This window comes from Rhinatrema bivittatum, chromosome 2, assembly GCF_901001135.1.
Source record: "Rhinatrema bivittatum chromosome 2, aRhiBiv1.1, whole genome shotgun sequence".
NCBI lineage: Eukaryota > Metazoa > Chordata > Amphibia > Gymnophiona > Rhinatrematidae > Rhinatrema > Rhinatrema bivittatum.
In genome coordinates this window covers 266,935,605-266,960,617 of record NC_042616.1, presented here as the reverse complement: position 1 = coordinate 266,960,617, position 25,013 = coordinate 266,935,605, and the positions used below count along the sequence as shown (strand labels likewise).

Below are 25,013 nucleotides of genomic sequence, written 5' to 3'. Positions count from 1 at the left end.
GACACGTACAGTGTGCTGAGATACACTTGGCTGCTGTCCAGTAATCACACATAACATGCTAGACTCAATATGTAACAGAAAATGTAACTCGTTGGCAAAGGCTAAAGACGAACATGGTGTTCAAAAGGATCAGGTAACTAATTCACATCAAAGATTTTTGGTGGGGGGGTTCAAGTAGCCACAGGCAAACTACTAATATCTTCAGCTCCACTGTAAGATCTGCCTCCAAGAACTCCCTCACCCAAACGCAGATGTGCCTTTTTAGGTGCCACAGCTCCAGGAAACTTCAAAACTGAATATATTTAAAGCAGAAGCCAGATCGAAGCCACTCCTGCTCAGAGAGCTGCTACCACTGCTGCACAGCTCTACTCGTTTCAATAGTAGTGTTTTTCAGCTTTATTATTTCTTTCCCCGATTATTTTGCTATTATAATCGCTCTTGCTCCAACCTTACCCTCTTCTTAAAACTTACCCGTTCATAGTTTGCTAAATTCTAAGCTTTTTTAAAATAAGAAACAATTCTACCTCCTTCTATATCATTCTTTCCTTACCACTTATGCTTCATTTATTTACTGTGTATTACTGTCTAACCAGCAAACCCAAAGCAAGCCATGGATTTGTACCCTTCCTGAATTTGTAGCTTTAACACTAACCTGCTCTGCACATTCCTTCTACCCTTCCCACATGCTCCACAAATGGGATTCACATCCACCACTACACACAATCTTACAGTTCCAGTTTTTTTTTTCTCTCTTTTTCATTAAACACTCAATTCTCCAGCAGTCTTTTCTGCTTCTGAACCTTCTGAATACTTATGGACCTGTGTTTTTAAGCTTGTATTTTATTTCCTGGAAATTTCTCAGTATTTATTACAACAAACCAAATTTGGAGAAAATAATAATAATAAAAAAAATTGAGTCCTCTTTTTTTCCCCACTGATTTGTTTCTCATTTTTTGTTTGTTATAAGTAGTACTGAGAAAGTTCCTGGAAAAATATACACTGAAAAGAAAGGTCCCTAAAGAAATGAATCGGTTCTAAATATTTAGAACAGGTCACTTGTGAGATTTTTATTTAAGCATAGCAAAGTTGAAGAGGAGAGAGAGAGAGTGATGTCTCATCAAACACTCCCCCAGCTCATCCTGCATTGGCTGCATCTCAGATATCAAGGACAAGCCCAATTTCACCTGCACAAGTGAAGGAAGGCATGAAGGCAGATCAAGTCTAAGTAATGGACGATGAAGGCATTTTTTTTTTGTAGGAGAATACTGGTGTTCATGGTATGGCAGTATACATTCTATTATAGGTATTTGATTTTTCCACAGCAATGCACCCATAATTCCAAGCCACTATTCACTCTTCTACTTCTTATGCTACTGCATTTGAATATCTCAGCCCATATTATAAAAGTGGAGTGCAGAAAGAATCTTCTGAGTTAGGATGTGAATTATGAGTGTTTGTTCTTGCAATATTATTTCTTAGATGTGATTTGCTGTTGCAAAGGAGACTACAAAGGTAGACCATGTCATAGTGGGGCAGAATGGGAAGTATTGCAAGCTTTATAGTTCCCATATATTTCACCAATATTAAAATATCAGCAGTGGCTGTATTGCATCATAATCATGTGGTATTATACTTTGTTGAAACCAGACAAAATATAGACCTTTATTAAAAAAAGGAGTTTCTGGGATTTTTAATATGCTATATCGATGGGGGAAAAAAAATCTATGGAATAAGGCAATAATTTTTTTAATTTAAAACATAATTTCCCACCGTCTCCCATGGAGTTACAAAGCAGAAAAAAAATAGTTTTCACTTTTTTTTTTTTTTTTTTAAAGGGTATAGCTTTGCTTAAAAAAAATGAGCCTTTGTTTTTAGCATCTTAACTTTCTTTCATAGTGCTATAACTCTCTGCTCCTATTCCAAATGTTATCAAACCAAGAAGGGATAAGGATTACAATAAGGGTGAAAATATTACACAGCTCATAGCAAAGGCTGTCCTACATCACCATGTAAAACCTCTTTACCTATTACTTCCAAGATAGGCCAGTCAGTAGGGGGAGGATTGTTTTAACATAGGACCCCTGTTTTTTGTTTGATTTAAAAAAATAAATAAATTGTGCATAGTTTTTGGCTATACTTTTCAAGTCCAAATTTCAATTGGGGTGGAGTCCAACTTGACTATGTTGGACAAATGCTGCTAACCTGAACTGTTATTTTCTGATTTCTTTTTTTCTTATTTTGCTTGTGAACTTAGAACTTGTTTCTGTGATGGAGAAAAGGAAGGAAAGATTGCAAAATACCTTGTACATCCTCTCTAGTCCTACAGAGACAGATGTGGTATAAGTTTCCAGCAGTCAGGTTCTGATGGCATCCTTGGAAGTTGCCAGATCTCCCCAAAAATGGCATCCAGACCTGGAGTCCATCATGAGTCCTGGAGCAGCAAGGGGCACCTGTCACTATTACACAACACAGGTCAGCAAGGCTAGCTGACCGACCTACAATTAAATTCAGCAAGCCTGCTTGATTCTAGCTTGTCTGGGCCATCCTGAAACTAAGAAATATACATTTTGCACCTTTTTGGAAGGAAGGTCACACCATTGTACAGGAAATGCCCTGGAAAACAAAAGCAAAATGCTAAAACAAACTACAGTCCCTTTTACTATATAAAAACTAGCTGATCTGAAAAACGCAAGAATTATCCCACACTGCAGAAAAGGGACACAGGATACAAAGAAAATTAATGATGCATTCATGCACATGACCTCTCTTTCTCCTAAAGATGCATCTCTGACCTGCTTCTCTTTCTAGAAAGAGCCGGAGATCTAATATATGTATACCTATCCAAGCTTGTTTCTCCAGTAAAGCTCTTTAGCATATGAATATCTGTCAGAATGGATCTTACTCTACAACATCTACTGCCTCAAACTGGAAAGAGTTCTTCTGACACCTGCACACACCTGTTGTGGTGGCGGCTGGAGGCTTAAGGGGGCTAGGGCCATGTGAAACTGTGGCTACCGCTGCTCTATGCAAAGGAAAGATTCTGCCTATGGGAATCTCAGGAGCAGAGAGATCTGGCATAGCAATGACATCATCTGGTAGGGTGGTAGCTGCAGAAAACAGGAGCTTGGAAGGTTTTTCTCTGGCCCCCTGGAGAGGGGGGACCCTGCTGGAAGTTCCCAGAGGGTCACAGACAACTTGACACTTGAGAACTTGTGAATAGAGGGGTGAGTTCAGAACAGCTCTTATTGGCTTCAGTTCTAAAGAATATTACCTTAAAGCAAGTGTGGCTGACTATCACTAGCTTAGAACAGAAAGTGTCTATCTGCATTGAAGCCTTAGAAATATCAATTTTGGATCTTTGGATACAGTTTAACTTGGACCAGCAATTTAAAGTGGTGGTTTCACCTGCTGGCACCTTGGAGGCTCATGTGGAATCCCAGGATTCAATAATGGGTTTATTTGAACAGACTTGCTCTCTTATGGGAAGTCTGATACTCTAGAGAACATGGCTAGGACAAGTAGCTTATGATTTGTAAACTTCCCCATATCGCCACTGTCCCCTCCCCATTTTTAAAAATATCTTCATTTCCTCAAAGATTCCTGAAGAGGCAATACATCCTGTCATCAAGGTGTTTTATCTACTGTTAGGCCGATCTGTCAAGTTAATCTTTCTATGGATAGCTTGGATCTTTCACAATATCTGAATCCTCTCATGATAAAGAGGCTCACGAGTCTATTCTGCTTGCGAAGTATGCTTCCAAGTTGGATGCAAATGCTACTCTTGGACTTTTCTTTTTGTAATAAGGATTTGGGAATGAGGATACATATATTCCCAGATGTTTCCCAGGCTGTACAATCCAGGTGCAAAAGGCTTTTGGCTTTGTGCCAAGATGTTGCTGTTCGAATTGCAGAAATGGTGCCAAGGTTGGGCCTAGTGAAACCAAGCAAATAAATATGCATTTTCTGACTCAACATTTACTAAGATTTTCTGGCCAGTAAGAAGCAGTTGCCCTCCCAGACTTCCCTTTGCTGTCAGATTTTTGATTGTGTTTGGAGGAATAATATAGGACCTTTGTGCTCATTATTTAATTACTGACCATATGCCCACCTTAATCCTTACTCTTGCTTCCTGTTAGGGTAGTTATACTTGTCTTTTTTTCTTCTTCATGGTTTCCTCCCCTCCACAATGAGGATGTGAAAGGCTGATTTGCTATTTTGGGGGGAGGGGGGGTGGTTAATCAATGGATTTTCCTTTTCTTCTCCTCTATTCCCATGTTACATAATTATTTTCTGTAAAAACAATTAATTTATACTTATTTATTTAGCATTTTTTTTTATATACCGACGTTCTCGATATTGATGAAGCTTCTAAGTATAGCAATTTAATTTGCATGTCATAGAACTTTGTTGTTTTTTTTATTTCTCCCCTACAGGGACATTCTACATTTCTAAACGGTTGTACCATGCTTTGAGCATGGATTAGTAAAGTATGTACTGACATTCTCTCACACTACATAGTCACGAAAGCTTGCATCTTGGAACCCTTATTTACTTTATAAAAGGGTACAGCTCTATCAAATCCACTGTATTATAATTTGAATTACCTTGCATTTACAGCATCAGCAAGCATTCACGAGGCAGTAGCAAGTGGTGGCATTTAGTGTCTCTTTACTTCAGAGGACAATCTTAACATGATAAGCTTGCAAATAGATGTGTTTCACATATCAAGGGTTAAAATAAAATCTAAACTGAGCAGGAAAGTGGGTTTTTTTTTCATCTTCAAGCACACTCCGTTACAGACCTAGCACTTTTCAGAGCTATGCCAGAGATTTTTTCCTCAGTGTTGCTGGAGATTCAAAAGCATAGGGAGAGCAATGTTCAAAATCCGCTCTTGGTGTAGGTAGAAGGAGACATGGTGTGGACCACCACACTTACTGACACTTTTTTTTTTTTTTTGTGGAGCTAGTCCCAGGACAAGATTAGGCGAAGGGAAACAACAATGCACCCAAGTTTTGCATTTTCAACACGACGTGCATTATTTTGGCTGGATGCAAATCGCTCCAGGTACTTTTTCCCTGGGCAATTTTCATAGGGAAAATACACTTGTACTTTCCGTCTGAGAACTGGTGCATAATCCATGGGCAACTGTGCCTGTGGACTTTACACCCGTCTAAATGGTTTTGAAAACTGCACCTTAAATAGATTGCATTTTGCTGAAGTTTTCAGCACCTGATAAACAGCTTGGTACCAAAACGGATGTTATGGCACGAATGCTGGAGCAGGGAGGGATGCTTGAAGGCTTTACCGGTATTATAGACTTCCTGCAACTTCATTTGATAGTCCACAATCTTACTATTTCTGACACACCTCCGTATGATGCATACTCTGTGATCCTGGAGAACAACCAGTTTAGTGTACTGAAAGGTTTGGCAAAGCCCTACACAGAGTTTAGAAAATAAAATAATAGCAGAATCACAGTAAAATGTTTTATGCAATCTACAATTGCGCATTTGTTAGACACAAATGTTATTCAATATCACTAGCAGCATAGGCTCTCTCTTTGTTAACCCATCGTTGGCAGCATTAATGGCTCTCTTTCATAGTCTCTTCTGCTGCTTTCACTTGGCATGGAAAATATTTTATAAAACAGCTTTTAACAGAGCTTTAAAAGTGCTTTTTTCCCTCCCCCCCCAAATATCAGTATGGCTCTTAATTAAAATGTTCATACATACAAGTGTCCACAGTGTCTTTTTTTTTTTTTTTTTTTTTTAAAGAGTTCTAAGTTGATCTATTTGCAATGAAATATTCTAAAATGTCCACTTATAGCAGGGTGAGGGGGCAGGGGACGGGATTACTGAAACCCAACTCCTAACAAGACAAAAGGCAGTTCTGGATCTGGATTCACAGTTAAGTCTTGAGCAAGAAGTGGGAGCGGGTGGAAAGGGGCACCATCCCCCAACTGCAAAAAAAGAAAGGTCCTGTTTTTGTGGAATCATCGTTCATGCTTTGTGTTTGTTTCGCTACGTTCAACGGTCACCCTGCTTCCGTTATGGGCCACTTCCTTCTTGCTCCAATCCTTTTCCAAATAAAATTCTGCTAGCACGGGGCAGTGTTCTGAAGCAACACCGCCCCAGGACCAGTTGTCTGGGATCCAAGGGTTTGTGAGGCCTTCTCTCACCACAGCCCAATGACCTGAGGAAGAAAAGAAGAGAGAGACAAAACAATGACTATAAAAATGGAGTCAGAGGAATAAGTTTTAAGTTCTGGGTACTTGGGATGGCTAAAGAAATGGAGAGAGATGATTGGCTACTCTATTAATTTTTTTTTTTTTAACTTTGATAGACTGCAGGAATTAGTGACATGCATACTGGTACTCAGAAAAAGAAAAATCACACAGGATAATTTTTCCCTTTTCTAACAGCAATGTTATCCTAGCAGGAATCTTCCTGCTGTTAGTGACTGGTGGAGGGAAGAAGAGAGTAGGAATATAAGTGTTCACCAATCCTGAGGCATGCATGTAAGGTCCACCCATTTGTGTAACATGCATTAACATTTTAACCTCAAAAGCAACCATAGAAGCCCCATCATGTTTATAAACTTAGTTCATGTCTGACCCCCCAAAAAAGTCATATCAGGCTTGAGAATTCATTTTTAATCAAAAGTAATAGCAGGATCCCAATTGTTTCTACGTTTTGGAACTGGAATTCTATTGACTATGCTGGGCTTGATGGACCCTTGGTCTGACCCAGTAAGGCAACTTCTTATATTCTTATAACGTGAGGGTGATGGACATCCAACAGCACAGACAGAGATCAGGCTGTCAGAACTCGATAAGTGAGTTACTGAATGTGTGGGAAATTTGCCTCACATACGCTGCTTCATAAGTCCCTCAGTCTTTCTTCATCAGAGCTACTGCATGGATATGCCCCAATCTCTCTCTTTCAGTTTTTGGAATGAGGCATAGTCAGATTTACGATGCATAAAGGTGAGGCATGATCCTTCCCCCCCCCTCATTAAAGCAAGCATGGGAATGCTTCCCCCCTACTCCCATGGCACCAGTTCCTCGATCTGTCACAGGTCAGGAGTTGAATGTGTTACGGATGCCGAGAAGAGCACCTATGCAACATGAAGGAAACTCTCCGGGGCTGTCTCCTTTGGCACCAAAGACAAGATCAGAGCCATCAGCACAGGGTTCAGCCAGAGTGGACCCTTTATCAATGCTGAGGTGGGAGTTAGTCTCAATGGCACAGGTGCCTTCAGTCTTCATCGCACTGAACCAGCTGTTTTAACCAGACCTGGCACAAACTAGGGCACCATCCATATCGCTGGCACAGAGCACGCATTCTAGGGTGCAATCATTCCTCTCTGATTTTGCTGGAGCAGAGTAGCTTGGTGCATAAGCCTATTGTTCCTGCTGCTGGAGGTGTGGCACAAGAGGTGGTGTTATCAGCACCAATGCTGAAACATGGCACCGTTCAGTGGCAGGTGTTGACACAGCCGGTGCAGAACATCTCTGAGAGCCAGCTGATAACCGCCATGGCATCAAGGGCTTATATCATTGGGAGTAAGTCCTCATCCTGAAGTGGAAGATTCACCACCTCCAGGAGTGTCCCTTCATGATTCATAAGAGGACTAAGCAAGGGTTAGCTCATTCTGATTTTCTGCTAGACATCTCCTCCTCAGAACAATGGAGTTCCCTTTCTCGTCACCCTCACCTTTGTCTGGATTATAGCTCAGTGTACCTCTATGGTCAGGAGAGAAGGATGATTCTTTGAGGATTCTTTCAGATCTCTTAGTGGACTTACTCCAGAGGAGAGGGTGGCTGTGGTATCTCTGCTATTCATGGTTTTTGGATAAACTGTCCAGAGTTAGAAAAAAACAAAACTCGAGAAAAGATGTCTGTGGACTTCTTCAATTTTTTCATCTTCCATTCCATGGCCATGCTGGAGCAAAAACTTAAGGACCTGCAGATGAGGATGAGGCAGACACATATACCTTCTGGTAGGCCAAAACATTGACCTAAAAGTATAGAGGTCAATATTCAGTAGGCCATTTAGCGGACAAGTTCTCCAGCTAACATTAGCTGGCTAACTTGTCCCCTATATTAAACAGGGATAAATGTTCCACTCAATATACTTGTTTAAAGTTATTCGGCTAACTTTAAAACCTAACCGGCCTTGTTTGAATATAGCCAGTTAAGTTTTAAACCTAGTCAGCTTGTGTGGCCAGATAACTCTCTACTTACCTGGATATCTTTATACACGCTGAGAGTAAGCTTACTTTTCTAGAGCTGGAAGCACACACTACGGGTAGAAGCAGCACTGGATTGCTGGGAGCAGGTGAGTTGAGACCTGGTTCCTGGCAGGGTTTTTTGTTTTTGTATGGGGGTGAGATGGGTGGGAGGGTGTGGGCAGGACTACTCATACTGCGGGTGGGTGGGAAGGATTAGGGAAGGAAAGGGCACTGCTATCTGATGTATGTTACTGGTAACGTTTGGTGTGTGTGTCTCCCAATGACCTGTATAAGGAGAAGTTTGGGATTAGGGGGTACATGGCTCAAGAGGCCCATATCTAAAATTTGAGGATCGGGAGGGGGAGAGTAGAGCTGCTGGACCTGTTTATTTTTAGTTATTTTGCTGACAACGCTACTTGCCCAGACATCTTTTAAAGATATCCAGGTAAGTAAGGAGTTATCTGGCCACACGAGGCTGGTTAACTTTAGAAATTTATCTGGCTAATTTAGCCAGATATACCAGACATTCGGCTAGATTAGCAAGATCTCAGCCCCTCTCCAGAATGCCCCTGAAATGCCCCTTTTTTTTTTATTCGGCTACAATTTAACCACCTAAGTGGCTGAATATGCCACTTGTGCCATTTAGACTAACTTGAGTCATCTGTCTAAATGGCTTTTGAATATGGACCTCATAGGATCTCGACTTTCCCAGGATTTGGGGTAGACCAGCTGCCACATGACTCTGTGGTGGAAGTGGAGTCTGTGTTGAAGAGTGATAAGTGCACTTGTGATCACTAACATGCCTTCTGGGAAAGATCCAGAACCAATGGATGAATTCAAAAAGGCTTTCCAGTGATCCATGCTTAGTGCCAAGATTGCAACTCTGCAGTTATTTATGAAGTACTGCACCATACACATGTACAAAAGCTAAAACCCTTGATGGAATAATCAGATCCTGAGCATGCGGAGTTCTGTTGGACAGCAGAAGATGTGAAGGAATGCAAGAAGCATTTTATTCCCTTGGCATATGAACCATTTGACACCACAGCCACAATTTTCAGCTGCCTCCATAGGAGCTCGAATGCTTACCAGACTGTGTGCAAGGGGTCTTCTTGAACATGTGCATGACTGTATGGCAGATGTACCCTGCACAGGGGGCAAACTGATTAAGGAGCATTAATCTGCCCTTCAGTCATCCTCAGCAGTGGTGATGGATCAGCTACCCATGACCAGATGGCAGTAGTTCAATAAGCGCCTGTTCTACCAAAGATGTCCTTTTCACTCTTTTCAAAATCATCTGGATCCACTCTCTCTCCAGCATCAGTAAGTGTCCACTAGAGGTTGACAGAGGAAGAGGCGACAACCAAAGGCCCAGTACAGATTCGATCTGAGTCTGGGGCCAGTTTTTGATGCACTTGAGGTCTGCCTTCCCAGTAGGGGTGATGGGTGGGAAGGGTCCAGTTTTTCCGCCATCCCCTAAACCAATGCATGTCAATCTTTAGTTCTGATCCCTCTGAACCTGCTCAACTACACATGTAAGCATCTCTCCTTCAGCAGACTATTAAGCTTGTTATCTTTACAGAAATGTGGTTAGGGATTCTATTCTCAATATTTTCTAATCCCCAGAATGTCAGGGGTTTTAAGGTCTATCTCGACTGAAGGGACTATATGCACACTCTGGATCTGAAGGTCGCTTATGTACACATTCCCATTCACCTCATTCTCTGGATATTCCTCAGGTTCATGGTAAAGGATATGTACTACCTGTACAAGATGCTTCCTTATGACCTCTCGGCAGCCCCAAGAATATTTCACAAAACGTCTAACAGTCATGGTTGCAGAGTTTCGTCGACAGGAGGGCTGCATAGTTCCACACCTGGGTGATGAGTGTGGAACTATGCAGGGTTCTAGAGTCCTTTGAGACAATCGTACAATTTCTTCAGTCCCTGGGTTTCTTAATCAACTTCTCCAAGTCTAATTTTGTCCCATCTCAAAGAACTCAGTTTATAGGAGCCTGGATAGACTCACTTCAGGTGGTGTTTCTTCCCATTGAAAAAGCTAGAATATAGATGGGCTTGGAAAGGATTTGTCTGCAAGAGGACCAGTATCAGCAAGATTGGTCCTGGTTTTTCTCAGATGCATGGCTGCAGCAGTGCATGTAGTTCATTTAGCTCATCTGAACATGAGAGGGTCTTCTATGGGTCCTAATGAAGGCAGCAGGATCAGCTTTATTAACTGTTATCCCACCAAGTCTCTATAACTTATGATATGAGAGCAACCCTTCAGTGGTGGATGAACCCAGAGGCTCTAACTGTGAGTCTTTCCCTGTGTGTTCCAAATGACCCTACCTACTAATATCTCCATCAAGGGGTGCAAAAGACATGGGAGAACACACCAATGCTGCATGGATCCAAGGGTCGTGGTCCATTACAGAGAGTCACCTGAAAATCATCCTTCTGAGCTATGAGCCATTTGTGATGCTCCAAGAGCTTTCTCTTAACTGCTATTGGAAAAAAGCCCCTTGATCCAGACAGACAACCAGGCAACCATGTACTATGTGAACAAACAATGAAGCATACGTTAAATGCCTTCTGTAAGAAAGCCCTCTGAATGTGGTTGTGGGCCAGTCATCACAACACCATCTCCAAAGCAACCTACATTTTGGGAATCCAGAATGTGTTGATAAACCATTTCAGCAGAGCACTGCGATCACACAGTAGCCCCTGGATCAAGGGGTCACGGAGGACTTGTTCAATCGCTGGGGAGACACCAGTGATCAACCTTGTTCATTTCAGAGGTCAACAGGAAGGTTGAGATGTTCTGCTCCATACATCAGCTCCTGATGCTTTTGGGCTAGACTGAAGTGCAGATCTACTCTATTCCTACCCACTAATTCCTCTCATTGGTGGGACTTCAGGACAAAGGCAAAGGTAATCATCATAGCTCCAGCCAAGCCACGACAAAATGTAGTATCCATATGTTATCAGTCTTTCAGTTCAGTCTCCAATTCCACTGGGGATGCCATCTAAACCTGCCAACACTGTCTAATGGCATGGATGTTGAACACAGAGTAAGAACATGCCATACTGGGTCAGACCAAGGGTCCATCAAGCCCAGCATCCTCTCTCCAACAATGGCCAATCCAGGCCATAAGAACCTTACACGTTCCCAAAAACTAAGTCTATCCCATGTTACTGTTGCTAGTAATAGCAATAGCTATTTTCTAAGTCAGCTTAATTAATAGCAGGTAATGGACTTCTCCTCCAAGAACTTATCCAATCCTTTTTTAAACCCATCTACACTAACTGCACTAACCACATCCCCTGGCAACAAATTCCAGAGTTTAATTGTGCGTTGAGTAAAAAAGAACTTTCTCCGATTAGTTTTAAATGTGCCACATGCTAACTTCATGGAGTGTCCCCTAGTCCTTTATTATCCGAAAGAGTAAATAACAGATTCACATTTACCCATTCTAGACCTCTCATGATTTTAAACACCTCTATCATATTCCCCCCCTCCCCCTTCTCCAAGCTGAAAAGTCCTAACCTCTTTAGTCTTTCCTCATAGAGGAGCTGTTCCATCCCCTTTATCATTTTGGTCGCCCTTCTCTATACCTTCTCCATCGCAACTATATCTTTTTTGAGATGCGTCTCCTCTTTACTCCTCCCTAGGGAAGTAGATGATATACTTATTTCATCTAGGAAGCCTTCAACCAGAAGATCCTACAGTTTCATGTGGAAAAGAGTTTTGACATATGCAGACCAGCCAGTTTGATCCCTTCTCTTGTGGGCCAAGGGACTTGTTTCAATACCTATTCTTGCTCTCGACCTTTGGCTTTGGTACTTCTTTAGGTTCTTTAAGCCTGGTTTAGCCTCTGTTGGAAACAGAATGCTGGGCTTGATGGATCCTTGGTCTGACCCAGCATGGCAATTTCTTAATGTCTTAAAAGGAGAACAGGTTCTTCACTCCTTTGACTGTAAAGGAGCCCTACCATATTATCTAATGAGGACTCAACCTTATTGTCAAACTTCTCAACTGTTCCGTATCCCAACAGAATGGGAAAGGCTGTTGCTAAACAAAGTATCTGGTTAGTGGAGCATATTGTGTGCTGTTATACGCTGTTATGCATGCACTGGCTGGTTTACAGCGCATCAGATGAAAGCCATGGTGACTTCTGTGGCTAATTTCAAGGCCACTTCCATTGAAGACACATGCACAGCTGCTACTTGGTCTTCAATTCACACCTTTATGTCCCTCTACAGTCTTGAAACCATGTCTTTCAGAGACAGTAACTTGGAGCAAGAAAGTCTGCACAGCCTGTTCATCTAGTAGACCAGAATTAGGTTTGTCGACAGAGAAAATATATTTGTTAATCTGTAAAAAGTGTTCTCTGTATATTTCAGGATCACTTGGCCATACTTAATACCTGAACACTTCCCTGGAGAGTTGACTACCTCACTAAAGCTGGAAGAGACTGAGGAGCTCATGAGGCAGCGTATGTGCATGGGAACTCCTGTGCAGGCTTATGAAGGCTTTTGCTGAGCTACGAGAGCTGGGTCCTGGTTGGTGCTCTCTGATGACATCACCCATGTGTAGAGCCTCTGGTTTCCTGAGGCAGATTTTTTAAGATTCGCGTAAGCAAATTGTGTGGCAGATTTTTTAAAAATTGTGGCAATTGTGTGTCAAATTTGCAAAAGGATTCACACCTGACTATGAAAAAAAAATTCAATTTTTTATTGAAAAACATTCACTTTTTTTAAACATTTAAGCTACTGTATATTAGAGATGTGTTTTTACATGTCGGCTCGGGCGTTTTCCAACGGGTCTTTTTTTTTTTCCCAGTGATTTGGTGGTCCAGCGGGGGTCCCAACGGGGTCCCAGGAGCAATCTACCGCTCTCGGGCCGTCAGCTGCTAGTAAACAAAATGGCGCCGGTGGCCCTTTGCCCTTACCATGTGACAGGGGCTACCAGTGCCATTGGTCGGCCCCTGTCACATGGTAGGAGCAATGGATGGCCTACTGGATCACCACGGCTTTTAGGCAAGTTTTGGGGGGTTCCAGAGGGTGGGGAGGTTGTAAGAAACTAAATTTTAAGGGTTGGGGTGTTTTTGGTTTTTTTTTAAATAAAGGTGCCCCTCCCCCACGCTAACCTGAACAACGAATTTTCCCCGAAATTTGGGGAAAACCAGATTTGGGTCCTCTTATCCATGCCGAATTGGGACAATTTCTTTGAAAATTTCCAATTCGGCAAAAACGAATGCACATCTTTATTGTATATACAGATAACAAATTGCCGTAAATTATAAACATTTAATTGTGAAATGTCACTTTTCTTTTGGACTGAAAAAAATGCAACTATCCTTTTTAAATTTTCATGAGAATATCCTCGCATTTCCAAGTATATCAGCTTCTGGATGCTACATGTGTACATATATTGTATACATGATATTGGATACAACGAGCAGTTGAATTATCACAAGTTTGAAACTTGTCCGCAGTAGTGTCAGTCATCAAGGCTTCTTTAAACTAAAATTAAATGTCCTTTCTGCCTGCTGTGAGGCCCCAGCAGTTGCAGACTTTCAAAAACACATCCAGGTGTTTGTAAATTGTGCATGGTTGGCCACATAAGCAGATATAAGAAGCCTATGTATAAAGATGAAATTCTTCTAAAGAGACATCATCCAGGAATTATATCAAAATCATCTTTGGTTTGATAAGGATATAAGAGATCACTGAGGGATCAAACTTTCTGACTACTTTCTCTGTCCACTCCAACTTTACTCCCCAGCATCTTGTTCAGTTCAGGACAGGAGGAAAGGGGTGGGGAGGAACAACAGAAGGAGAGGGTTCTCTGCATGCTTTTTTGTGAGGGGAGGGGGCAGGAGCAGAGATGGAAGGCAAACAATCATCCTGCACCTTTCTTCCAAAGATTAAGAGGCAGGAAAGCTTTCAGAAATATTGATTCTGTGGCAAGTTGTCAAATATACGGCAATAAGCTAAATTAGGTTTTCTCCTGCCACCACACAATTGGGGGAGGCCATGGGCACTGCCCATGCATTATGGGCAAATTTTATCCTGCTATCTAAGGTAAAGCAACAAACTGTCTTATTTTCTCAACAAACTGTTATTTTCTAGCCCTACCCATTTTCTCCCCGTAGGTGTTTAGATATTTTTTTAATAGTATATACAACAGAAGCAGGCAATTCCGGACCTTGAGTGCCACAACCAGGTCAGATTTTCAGGCTATCCATAATGAATATACATTAGAGATAGATATGTATACAATAGAGGCAGTATACAATGTGGATATCCTGAAAACCAGACTGGTTTGTGAAAGTTGAGGACTGAAGCTGTTTACCCTGATGTACAATATGCTGCTCTCCATGGGCTCAGAAACCAGAAACACAGATACTGACAGAAAAAGGACCACTTGGTTCACCCAGCCTGCTCACTTAAATCTACCAGTCTTTTTAGCAACCTGGTAGAGAATTGTTACCTGTAAAAACCTTCTTCAGGCTTCGACTAATCCAGATGTTGTCCAGTGACTTGGATCCTTGGGGATTCTTTGTGCTGATGTTTGTAAATGTATTGGCAGGGACCAAGTGATGAAACTTTTCTTTTCTCAACATGTCAAAGTCGCTGCCATCTGGTGGGCGACTAAAACTTCCTAATATGATTAAGTCCTTCTCCACTAGAGAAAACAAAACAAGTACAAAACACAAAAGGATTAACAGTGGCATGAAACAACAACACAAGCATAACTGGCTGTATGTTCAGTTTGCTGTTTCTAAAACCTATTCACAAATTGGCTGTCAGACTTCAGAAAAGTGTTTTTCTACTGAATATTTCAGAAAGGTGTGGTTTTGAGGACATTTATGTTTACATCTGTAAATTAAATTAAAATTAGTGTATTCACATTATGGGAGGACATGTGACTCCTAAAAGTCAAGTCAGCACTCCTATGAGTTACAGCAGTTTTCTAAGTGGACTTATACACATATGCTCACCTTACAAATTATCCTGCCAAAACTACCCACACACCTGCTAAAATGTACATAGAAATTTTACAATGACCTCCTCTGCTCAAACAAAATGGTAATGGAACCCACGAGGGTGTGATACTCGATCTGGTGCTCACAAATGGAGAAAATGTCCCAAATATCCAAGTAGGTGCCCATCTGAGCACCAGTGATCATCAGACGGTATGGTCTGATATCACAAATAAGATACAGAGAAGTCGCATGAAGACCCAAGTTTTAAATTTCAGAAATATGGTCTGTCAAAATGGGGATGCTCCTGAAGGAAGAACTAGAAGAAGACTTGGAGAAAATTAGCGAGGTGGAACAGTGGGCCAAATTAAAGGGAGTTATTTCAAAAGCAACAAATATATGTGTTACAGAAGTAAACAGACGTGAAAGGAAAAAAATTGATTTGGTTCTCAAAGGAGGCAAAAAGAACAGTGTTCAGGAAGTAAGTATAAAGGATCCCAAAAAGCGAAACACAGGGAAGAATACCTAGTGAAACAGAGGGAAACGAAATGAGAAATCAGGAAAGCAAAAGATCAGGCAGAAGAAAAAATTGCCAAAGATGAAAGAAGGTGACAAAATGTCTTTTTACGTATATCAAAGAAAGAAGAGTGGCCCAAAGTGGTATAGTAAAATAGAAAGGTGACAAGGAGCAATGTATAGAGACAAACCAAGAAATATTAAATAAATACTTCAGTTCAGAGTTCATTAAAGACGACCATGAAGGACCGCTGCTGGTTGAGAAGATTATATACGGTAGTAGAGTAGACGCAACCCCGTTTACAGAAGAGAATGTATGGGAAGAATTATGAAAACTGAAAGGGAACAAGGTCATGGGGCTGTTGAGGTTCATCTCAGGATACTGAGGGAGCTCAGAGATGTGCTGGTAGGTCCATTGAAAGACCTGTTCAATAGATCCCTGGAAATGGAGTGGTGCTGAGTAACTGTAAAAGAGTGGCGGTGATCTCGCTTCACAAGAGTGGTAGCAGAGAAGAGACTGGAAACTACAGCCCGGTTAGCCTCTCATCAGTGGTGGGAAAATTAATGGAGACACTGCTGAATGACAGGACAGTGATCTATCTACAATCTGGTGGGTTGCTGGACCCAAGGCAGCATGGATTCACCAGGGGAAGGTCCTGTCAGACAAATTTGATTGATTTTTTTGATTAAGTGACTAGAGAATTGGATCAAGGAAGAGTGCTCTATCTGTTTTACTTGGATTTCAGCAAAGCTTTTGAGATGGTCCCACATAGGCTTGTGAATAAAATGAGAAGCTTGGGAATCTGCGCCAAGGTAGTGGAGTAGATTAGAAACTGGTTGACTGACAGGAGACAGCGAGTAATGGTAAATGAAACCTACACTGAAGAGAGAACTGTGATAAGTGGAGTGCCACAGGGATCGGTGTTGGGACCGGTTCTGTTCAATATCTTTGTGAGCGACACTGCAGAAGCAATATAAGGTAAAACTTGTTAATTTGCAGATGATACTAAGATCTGCAACAGAGTGGACACACCTGAAGGAGCAGAAAAAATGAAAAGTGAGTTAAGAAGGCTTGAAGAGTGATCAAAGGTTTGGTAGCTGGAATTCAACTCCAAGAAGTGCAGAGTCATGCACCTGTGATGTTATAATCCAAAAGAGCTGTATTTATTTATTTGGCTTTTTTATACCGGTGTTTGGAAAATACAGTCACATCGGTTTAAATTAATAAAAATGCATGTAAAAAAAAAATACAATACTAAAAATTCAATGCAACTAAAATTAAAGTACAAACTTAATTTTACATAAAAAGAATGCAAATCTAAAATATAATAACTAAGACAAGCTAAAATAGATAAAGTGATTAATGAAACAGAGGTAAAATAGATATGTAGGTTTGTGACAGCCTGTATAGGACATTAAGACTCAAATTAGCCTGTGCCATCATTATAAGTTTGTGTAAAAATCCATGTTTTGAGCCTTTTCTTGAACTCCTTCAGTTTAGTTTCCAGCCTTAGTTCAGTTGGTAATGTATTCCATAGTTTGGGGATGGACCCAAAAAGCAAAGCGGAAGCCGATCCAGTTGGCTGTATAGCAGTAAAAACAAAGAGAATCGGTAGTTGGAAATGCCCTTTTGGGCATCATTAAATAAAGGGCGTTTCCAACTACCGATTCTCTTTGTTTTTACTTCCATAGTTTGGGGCCCACTAAGGATAGTGCTCGCTCTCTTACAGATGTCAATTTGGCTGATGCTAGTGAGGGTATCGCTAAGAACCCTTTGTTGGCAGAATGTAAATTACGCTGTGGTGTATGGAGTCGTATGGAAGCATTTAGCCATTGGATTTGATCCCCGTGGATAGCTTTGTGTAAGATACATAATATTTTGTAATGAATCCTTTTCTCAATGTGTAGCCAGTGGAGTTCTTTTAGTATTGGAGTGATGTGATCCTGTTTACGTGACCCAGTTAATATCCTTGCTGCAGAATTTTGAAGTATTTGTAGAGGACGTAAGGTGGAATGCGGAAGATCGAGTAGTAGTGCGTTACAATAGCCGGTACCCGTAAAGATAAGAGATTGAAGAACCGTTCTGAAGTTGTTTAGGTGAAGTAAAGGTTTTAATCTTCTCAGCAATAATAATTTATGAAAGCCATCTTTAGCTGTATGTGATGGGCGTGAAAGACTAATGTGCATGGACTGGGAGAGGGACCTTGGTGTGATAGTGTCTGATGATCTGAAGGCGGTGAAGCAATGTGACAAGGTGACAGCTAAAAGCTGAAGAATGCTGGGCTGCATAGAGAGAGGAATAACCAGTAAGAAAAAGTAGGTGATAATGCCCTTATACAGGTCCTTGGTGAGACTTCACCTGGACTATTTTCAGTTCTGGAGCCTGTATCTCAAAATGGATAGAGACAGGATGGAGGCGTTCCAGAGAAGGGTGACCAAAATGGTGTGGGGTCTGTTTAGGAAGACTTATGAGGAGAGGCTGAAGGATCTAAATATCTGTTTCTTGGAAGGGAGGAGGTGCAGGAGAGATATGGTACAGACTTTCAGATACCTGAAAGGTTTTAATGATGCACAATTCTCAAACATTTTCTGTTGGAAAGCAAACAGTAGAACTAGGGATCACAAAATGAAATTCCAGGGGGGACGACTCAGAACCAACATCAGGAAATATTTCTTCACGGAGAGGGTGGTGGATGCCTCTAATGCCCTTCCGGAGGAGGTGGTGAAGATGAAAACAGTAAATAAATTAAAAAAAGGCATAGGATAAACACTGGATCCCTAAAGGCTGGAGGTGGAAATGAAGAAAGAGGATGCATGACAGTAACTGGCATGAAGCAGCAGCTACTGCCTTAACTGAAGGCATGGGAATTACTACCCTTATCCAATTAGCCTTAGTTAAACTGCAATATTGCTCTCTGCTTTGATTGTGGGGGGAAAAAAGGGATTAGATTCAGTCAACAGCCAACGCTGGGCCCTGACGTTTACGGTCCGCACTACTGATACGCAGGTAACAGAAAAAAAGCTCAGGACTGCTTCTATGGCCAAGACCTAAAGCAAAGCACATTCAAGCAGCATTGTCTGAATTATCAAGGCAGCTGCTCACCCTGTACAAATGTTGCTATCTAATTTTATTATGGGTTTGACAGTGCTTCGTTTTGAATGCTAATATTACCACCCTTATCAGGCTTGGGGGCAAGCTGCATGAAGTGGCACTTGCTACCCTAGGAAACTTGCTGGGCAGACTGGATGGACCATTTGGTCTTTTTCTGCCGTCATCACTTTGGTAGAATGAAATGGCTCTCCTTAATTCTGGCTGTTATGTGAATGCAAACCAGATTATATTTCTATGTGTAACACACAGGAGATATGCATATTGTCAGCTACTCGTTCACCGAGCAACTTCATAAGCACACACCAAAATATCCTTCCAGGACAGATTTAAGGAAGAAAAATCCCAGGCTGCCCTTGCAGGTTATCCCCCAGTCTGTCAACTATCGGCAGCTTAGCTACAATTTTACCACTATTTGATTTACTTTTCTCCTTCAGAGCTCCATCATCAAAGCCAAGACTGGATTAAAATCAGGGAGGATAACCTTCAAACAACTGCGTGCAGTGGCATATATGCACATACATACACACAGATGTGATAGGATTTTATAAAGTGCACGTAAACATTGGCCTCGTCCCTAAACCGCCCCCTTTTTAGGCACCTGACAGCAAAAAATGCACGCACGATTGTTTATAAAACAGCATGTACGCAAGTAGATACTGCTTATGTGCATGTGCGCTAATTTTTACATGTGTAACCCTGAAAATTCATTCCATAGTGTCCGATATTTCCAGAAACAGCCCTTTATTGCAGGAGATCATAAATCTTGTTTTGTGCTGTCACTCTGGGACATTTTCTTAACAGCGAGCCCCCAGAGGTCTTATGGACATTACATGTGTGGACAGACTGATCACAGTTGGAAAAAAAAAAAAAAAAGAAAGACGACGCCTGCTGTTCACAGATGTGAAGCTTGGTAATCATTTCAAAACAAGGAAAAAAAAAATACACACACGCTTTACCAGGTTGGGACAGAAAATGAGTGCATGTATAGAGCTAGGGAGCTCTGCCAATGTCATACAGCTATGATGGATGATTTTAAAATATTTCCCTGCCCCACCTACCCCTCTATGTAGCGGAACATGTGTGCACAGGTGACCTGACAGGTTTTTAAGATGCTAGTGGCACAGATAATTTAAATATCATATTGACTGCACTCCAGCAAAAATAAACAGAGGGGGCAATATTCAGAAAACAGCAAACAAATAACTTATCCAGCTAAAGTTAAAAGCAGATATGTTGTCGGGGATATTCAGTGGGATCAACGTCCAGCTGAATATACTCAATAGAGTAAACTGGGAAGTTACCCCGGTAACTTTCAAACCTAACTGGAGAGATCTGAATACACATGGTTAGGTTTAAGGTTATCTAGGTACATGTATCCAGATAACTAACCTTAACCAGATATGTTTCAATATCTCTGGTTAAGTGGCAGAATAAAGGAAAAAAATAATCCCTTGCAGGGCCGCTACCCCATCCTCCTCCACTCCCCCAAAAAAACAAATAAATATTGGGCAAAGTGCGTAAACTTCCGTCCCTTCCCCCCCCCCCCCCCCAAATGATTAAGAAAGATGTTGCAGGCCTGCTGATTCGAGGAGCCTCCCTGGCCCTTCCCCCTTTAAATTCAGTAAATACAGGTGGTCTCCAGGTCCCCTCCTTCAAGCAGACGCCCCTACCTCTCATTCTCAACCCCAGCCGCAGTCCTCCCGTCCCAGCCGCCCCACCTGATGCTCCCAGTGGCACCCAGCGTTGCTGTCCGAGTGTTATCTGACAGTAACACTCGATGCAGGCGTACCTGGATAACTTTAAGCCTGCTCTGAGGCACATCCTGACTTAAGAGATTAACTTATTTGGCTAACGCTGAGTATTGGAGCTAGCCAGAATGCTCCTCGAGCGCCTTCAATTTATCCGGGTAAAATGTATCTGGCTAAAGAGGCTAGATATTTAAGCCTTGGTGGTTGTCCAGCTATGTGGAAAGTTACCCAAACAACCCCTTTCAATATGGACCTTGGAGTAAACATGTGGCAGGATTTCATCTCACGAAACTCTTTCGCTATCTATTAAAGGTTTCCTCAAACACCACTGTCCATACGGCACACAGACACCACTCGTGGTCCTTTCATTTCTCTTTCCGCAATCCATGTCGCCAAGGTGCTTTTTCAAATTAACATGGTTTTTCTTCACCAGTTTTAGTTCTTGCCAATTAACTTTAAAAATATAGACTGCATCCCTACTCCCCAAAAGTTTTAAAAACATATCTATTGAGCATTTCCCTATTACCCTCCATCTCTTCACCTTTCTCCCAGCACTGCACGCCTTGGGCGATTTTAGGAATGCTCATCCGCCCCAGGGCTGTGCAAACACTCCTTCAAGGTGAGCCCTCAGGGTTGCATATCGGCTGGTACGGCCTCTCACAGCAGCTACGGCTGTACTCTCTCCCTCCCCAAGCCCACCACCTCCGTAGCATGGGAACGAGACAAATCAGGGATGGGGAGTGGGGGGAATCTGAGCTCAGATACCTGCAACCCAGTGCTGTGCCTGAAGAGCCAAGAGGCCAGTGCCTACACCAATGTTTTAATTATTCATAGTCTAATTATCATAGTACATAAATAAAATCATCACTGGTCCTGAAGTAGATTCCATATGGGACAGTCTACCAACTGTTTCAGGCACGCACTGGGGAATCGGAGACTGAAAAGCGCTATTAAATTAGCATTGTACGTTGTAAAACAGGACCACATTTTCACTGCCCCAGTTCCGCATCACATACAGATTGGATCTGCAGCGTTTTAAGTATCTTCAATGGTAGTAGAATATTTTCTTAATACATGCTAAAATGCTAACACATTTTAAGAGACCTTTTCAGCTTTTAGTCTTTTGGGGAAATATAAAAGTCAATATAAATATGAATATCCATTAAAGACATCATAAAGAAGGTAGAGGTCTGCCACCATATACTTCTGTTCTGACGTAGGCTGTTCGGGCACTGCAAACAGCTTTGGATTGAACTTTGTTCAAGGAAGATGGAAAGTAAACATAAAATAACACAAAGTGCGTTTACATTGCTGGGGGGGGGGGGCGAGGGGGAGGGGACACTAAGACGACAACTAGAGCACACATAATGTGAGCTGTTACTTGTAAATACATCAAACACTACAGCCCCGAAAAGATGGAATGGAACCCCAGTAAACTGGAAACCTGGAGTCTCACCAGCACTAAGCATCGCTGGAAACATTTCTGTATCAGGATTGGAGTAGGGGGTTCTGGAGAGCAGTCAGCCAGGCGGGGGCGAGATTGCAGCTTTTCCAATAAAATCAAAGGCAGACCATTCAACAAACACATCCTAGAGACAAAGCACCCTCGGAGTCCGAGGTGAACGCTCTTTGAGTATGTACAGGGGTGCACGTCTTTTGATAAAAAAAAAGGAGTTACCTACTCTTCAGTGTTTCTTGTAGAGCCTGTGCAAATGCTGCTAGTCTGTGGTTGTCGGAGCTCTTCCCTGCATTCTCCCCCACCGCTGCTGACAGGTGAACATTCACCAGTGATATGTCATTTATTCCCACCTAGCGGAGAGGACATTACAAAAGAAAGCCAGAATTAGGACGATGGCTCGGGCGGAAGTATTCCTTCCTCTGCTTAAAGCACGCTGCTTTAAAGGTCTGCCTCAAACCTTTCACAAGGCGACGCCATATGCTTTGGGTAATTTTCCTGTAAAATACCAACGCTTCAGCAGTTACAGGGAAAATATAAACTGCGGCTGGAGGTTACCACAACAGTCGTTTGCACAGTACTTAAAACGCAAGGAAGAACCGGCCTGATGTGCTGCCGTGATCCCTACTCCTCACAGGCGCCCCACCCCCACCCCATCCCTCCCCCGACTTTTCTTGCTTGCGTGGGTGAGGAGTAGGATTGCGGTAGCGCATCAGGTCGCGTCTCGCTCCTCTGCCAGTTGGGCCTCGATTGCTGCTTTGAACTGAGGGGCGCTGCACAGTTGGAAGCAGCGGTCAGGCCCGGTCGGCAAAGGAGGAAGACCCCCGGCCTGATGTGCTGCTGCGATCCTACTCCCCCCTTGCAGGGACCAGTGCCGGGGAAGAAGGAAGGAGTTACAGAGCCTGGAGGCTGGGAGGAATAAGGAAAAGAGGGGATGGGGGATAGGTATGGTTTGGTGACATGGCAAGACTGAAGGGGAAAGGGGAAACATGGGTGGGGTGATTGTGTGAAAGAAGGAGAGGTGGGGAATAGTGCGTTTTAGAATTTTCTCCGCTTTGGAAAATGAAAGGGTGAACTTCTATGACAAACCGCAAATCATGAAAAGACGTTCAACCCTGATTAGAGGATCTGGATATCAAGCCAAACCCAAAACGCAAGTGATGGCAAACCTAATGCACAGAATGTCAGTCCATTCCAGAATCTGAAGAAATGCTCACGTAATTAATACTTTTGACAAAAAAGGAGATCTTGATAGGTTTTCCTTTCTGACTACGCTACAAATGCTATCCATAATCTTAATGGTTCTGTTCCCTTCCTTATGATTTGACCTCTCTCCGCCTCTACTTAATAGAAACGGGAGGACATATTATTCTGCTTGCACAGCTGCAAAGAAAACCCCTAGCCCCATTGCTACAGACGATTCCATGTAACACTCCTAAAGATCAGTCTTCATTAAGTTAAGCGCTAAGGTTCCTACCTTGAAACGTGCAAGGTAAGACTGGGGGTACGCATGCTTCCCATTGCCATTGTTCTGTAGATTCTCCTGTAAACTTGCATCCTTCAGGTCTATGCCAGCAGTGGTGTCCCATAGGTAGCCAGCATATTCTACACCCTAGAAGTAAAAAAAAAACCAAAAAAAAAAAGCAAATCAGAACCGGTAAACAGCCAATATAATTTCAGAAATATAAAAGGAATCAGCTCACCCTCTAAACTACATGTCTACTTTTCTCATGGAGAAGATTCACTTTTTATAGCCTGCCTCTAGAGTAGGCACAAATAACTAGGTACCGTGACGTAGTGGGCTGAATCCGGCTTTTTAATATGGTAATGCAGTATTACAGCCACATAATTTCTGATTGTGGGAGCGTAATACTGAGGTGGAACTCGTGCAAGATATCGCAGCTGAGAAGTAGTGTCAGAACTGTGGACACTGAGGGGGTCATCCACGCATGAAACCGTGCCCTATGGCAAAGAGTGCATGGCACTGTTGCAGTGGTTTATACACAGATATGCAGTTCTAGATCATCTTCCTTAATTTATCTATATAAATCTATTTGTTAAGACAGATTTTTTTCCACTATATTGAATTTGATTCTAAATAATGTTACATACCCCACCCCAAGATGGAAATCATCGTTTTATTTTGGAAACTGAAAAGACCCTACAGTGAGTATTTTGGACCTGTGCAAATTTCTTCCTCTCTTTTCTGGTGGCTCTCTAAACTGCCTCTACAGTACTTGGCAAGTTTGCACCTCAAGCGCTGCTCTGGATCATGGAACGATATGGAAAACAGTAGCCCAAACTAGCCTGCTGTGTGCACAAATTAAGAATCTAGTTGCCATTCTGGGGGAATTTCATCAGGGCGTCTCATGGAAATGCCCAATATATCACACAGACAGATACATTCGACACCCAACCAGAATCAGAAGGCCCAGGAAAGTTTAAAAAAAACGGTTTTAAAAAATATTTTATTGCCCCATCATAGAAAAAGATTACGCTCCATCCAATACACATTTCCCTCACACATCAAGGGAAAGTTAAGTTTGTTTTCTTCAACTTATCCTACATTAACTCATCTATTAGGATGATATGGACTATCCATACAGTCGAAGGCACCACACAAATAAAATAAGTCATTGGCCTTGGTCAGAAAGGCAGATGGTGTTCTAAGTGTACAGAAAAGATCAACAAAGCCCGCTGGGGACAGGGAAATATCACTGTGGCACCTGAACTCAATCCGGTTTGGCATGGCTGGCCAGTCATGAAAGCCGTAAGATATTTTATTTATTTATTTAGAACTTTTCTATACCGACTTTCCAACAACAGAATTACTGATCAATTCGGTTTACATTTTGAACAATAACAGTGACAAGAAAAATGTCTTACATAAAACAGGTAGAAATAACTTGGAGATAAATATATAGGGTTAAATAACAAAGAAATACAATATACAAAGCCTGA

General features: G+C 42.1%; 1 protein-coding gene across 1 annotated transcript in view; it reads right to left on the bottom strand.

The window, feature by feature from the left end:
- Positions 1-4,941: 4,941 nt before the first annotated feature.
- The window catches only part of EEPD1 (endonuclease/exonuclease/phosphatase family domain containing 1), a 163,897-nt gene continuing 143,825 nt past the window's right edge, over positions 4,942-25,013 (bottom strand). Inside the window, exons 4-7 of the mRNA XM_029589489.1 lie at positions 23,530-23,664; positions 22,279-22,405; positions 14,728-14,922; positions 4,942-6,192 (exon numbers count right to left, since the gene is read on the bottom strand). Coding sequence (XP_029445349.1) covers positions 5,993-6,192; positions 14,728-14,922; positions 22,279-22,405; positions 23,530-23,664 — 657 coding nt within the window. The 3' untranslated portion in view covers positions 4,942-5,992. The remainder of the gene's footprint in view (positions 6,193-14,727; positions 14,923-22,278; positions 22,406-23,529; positions 23,665-25,013) is intronic.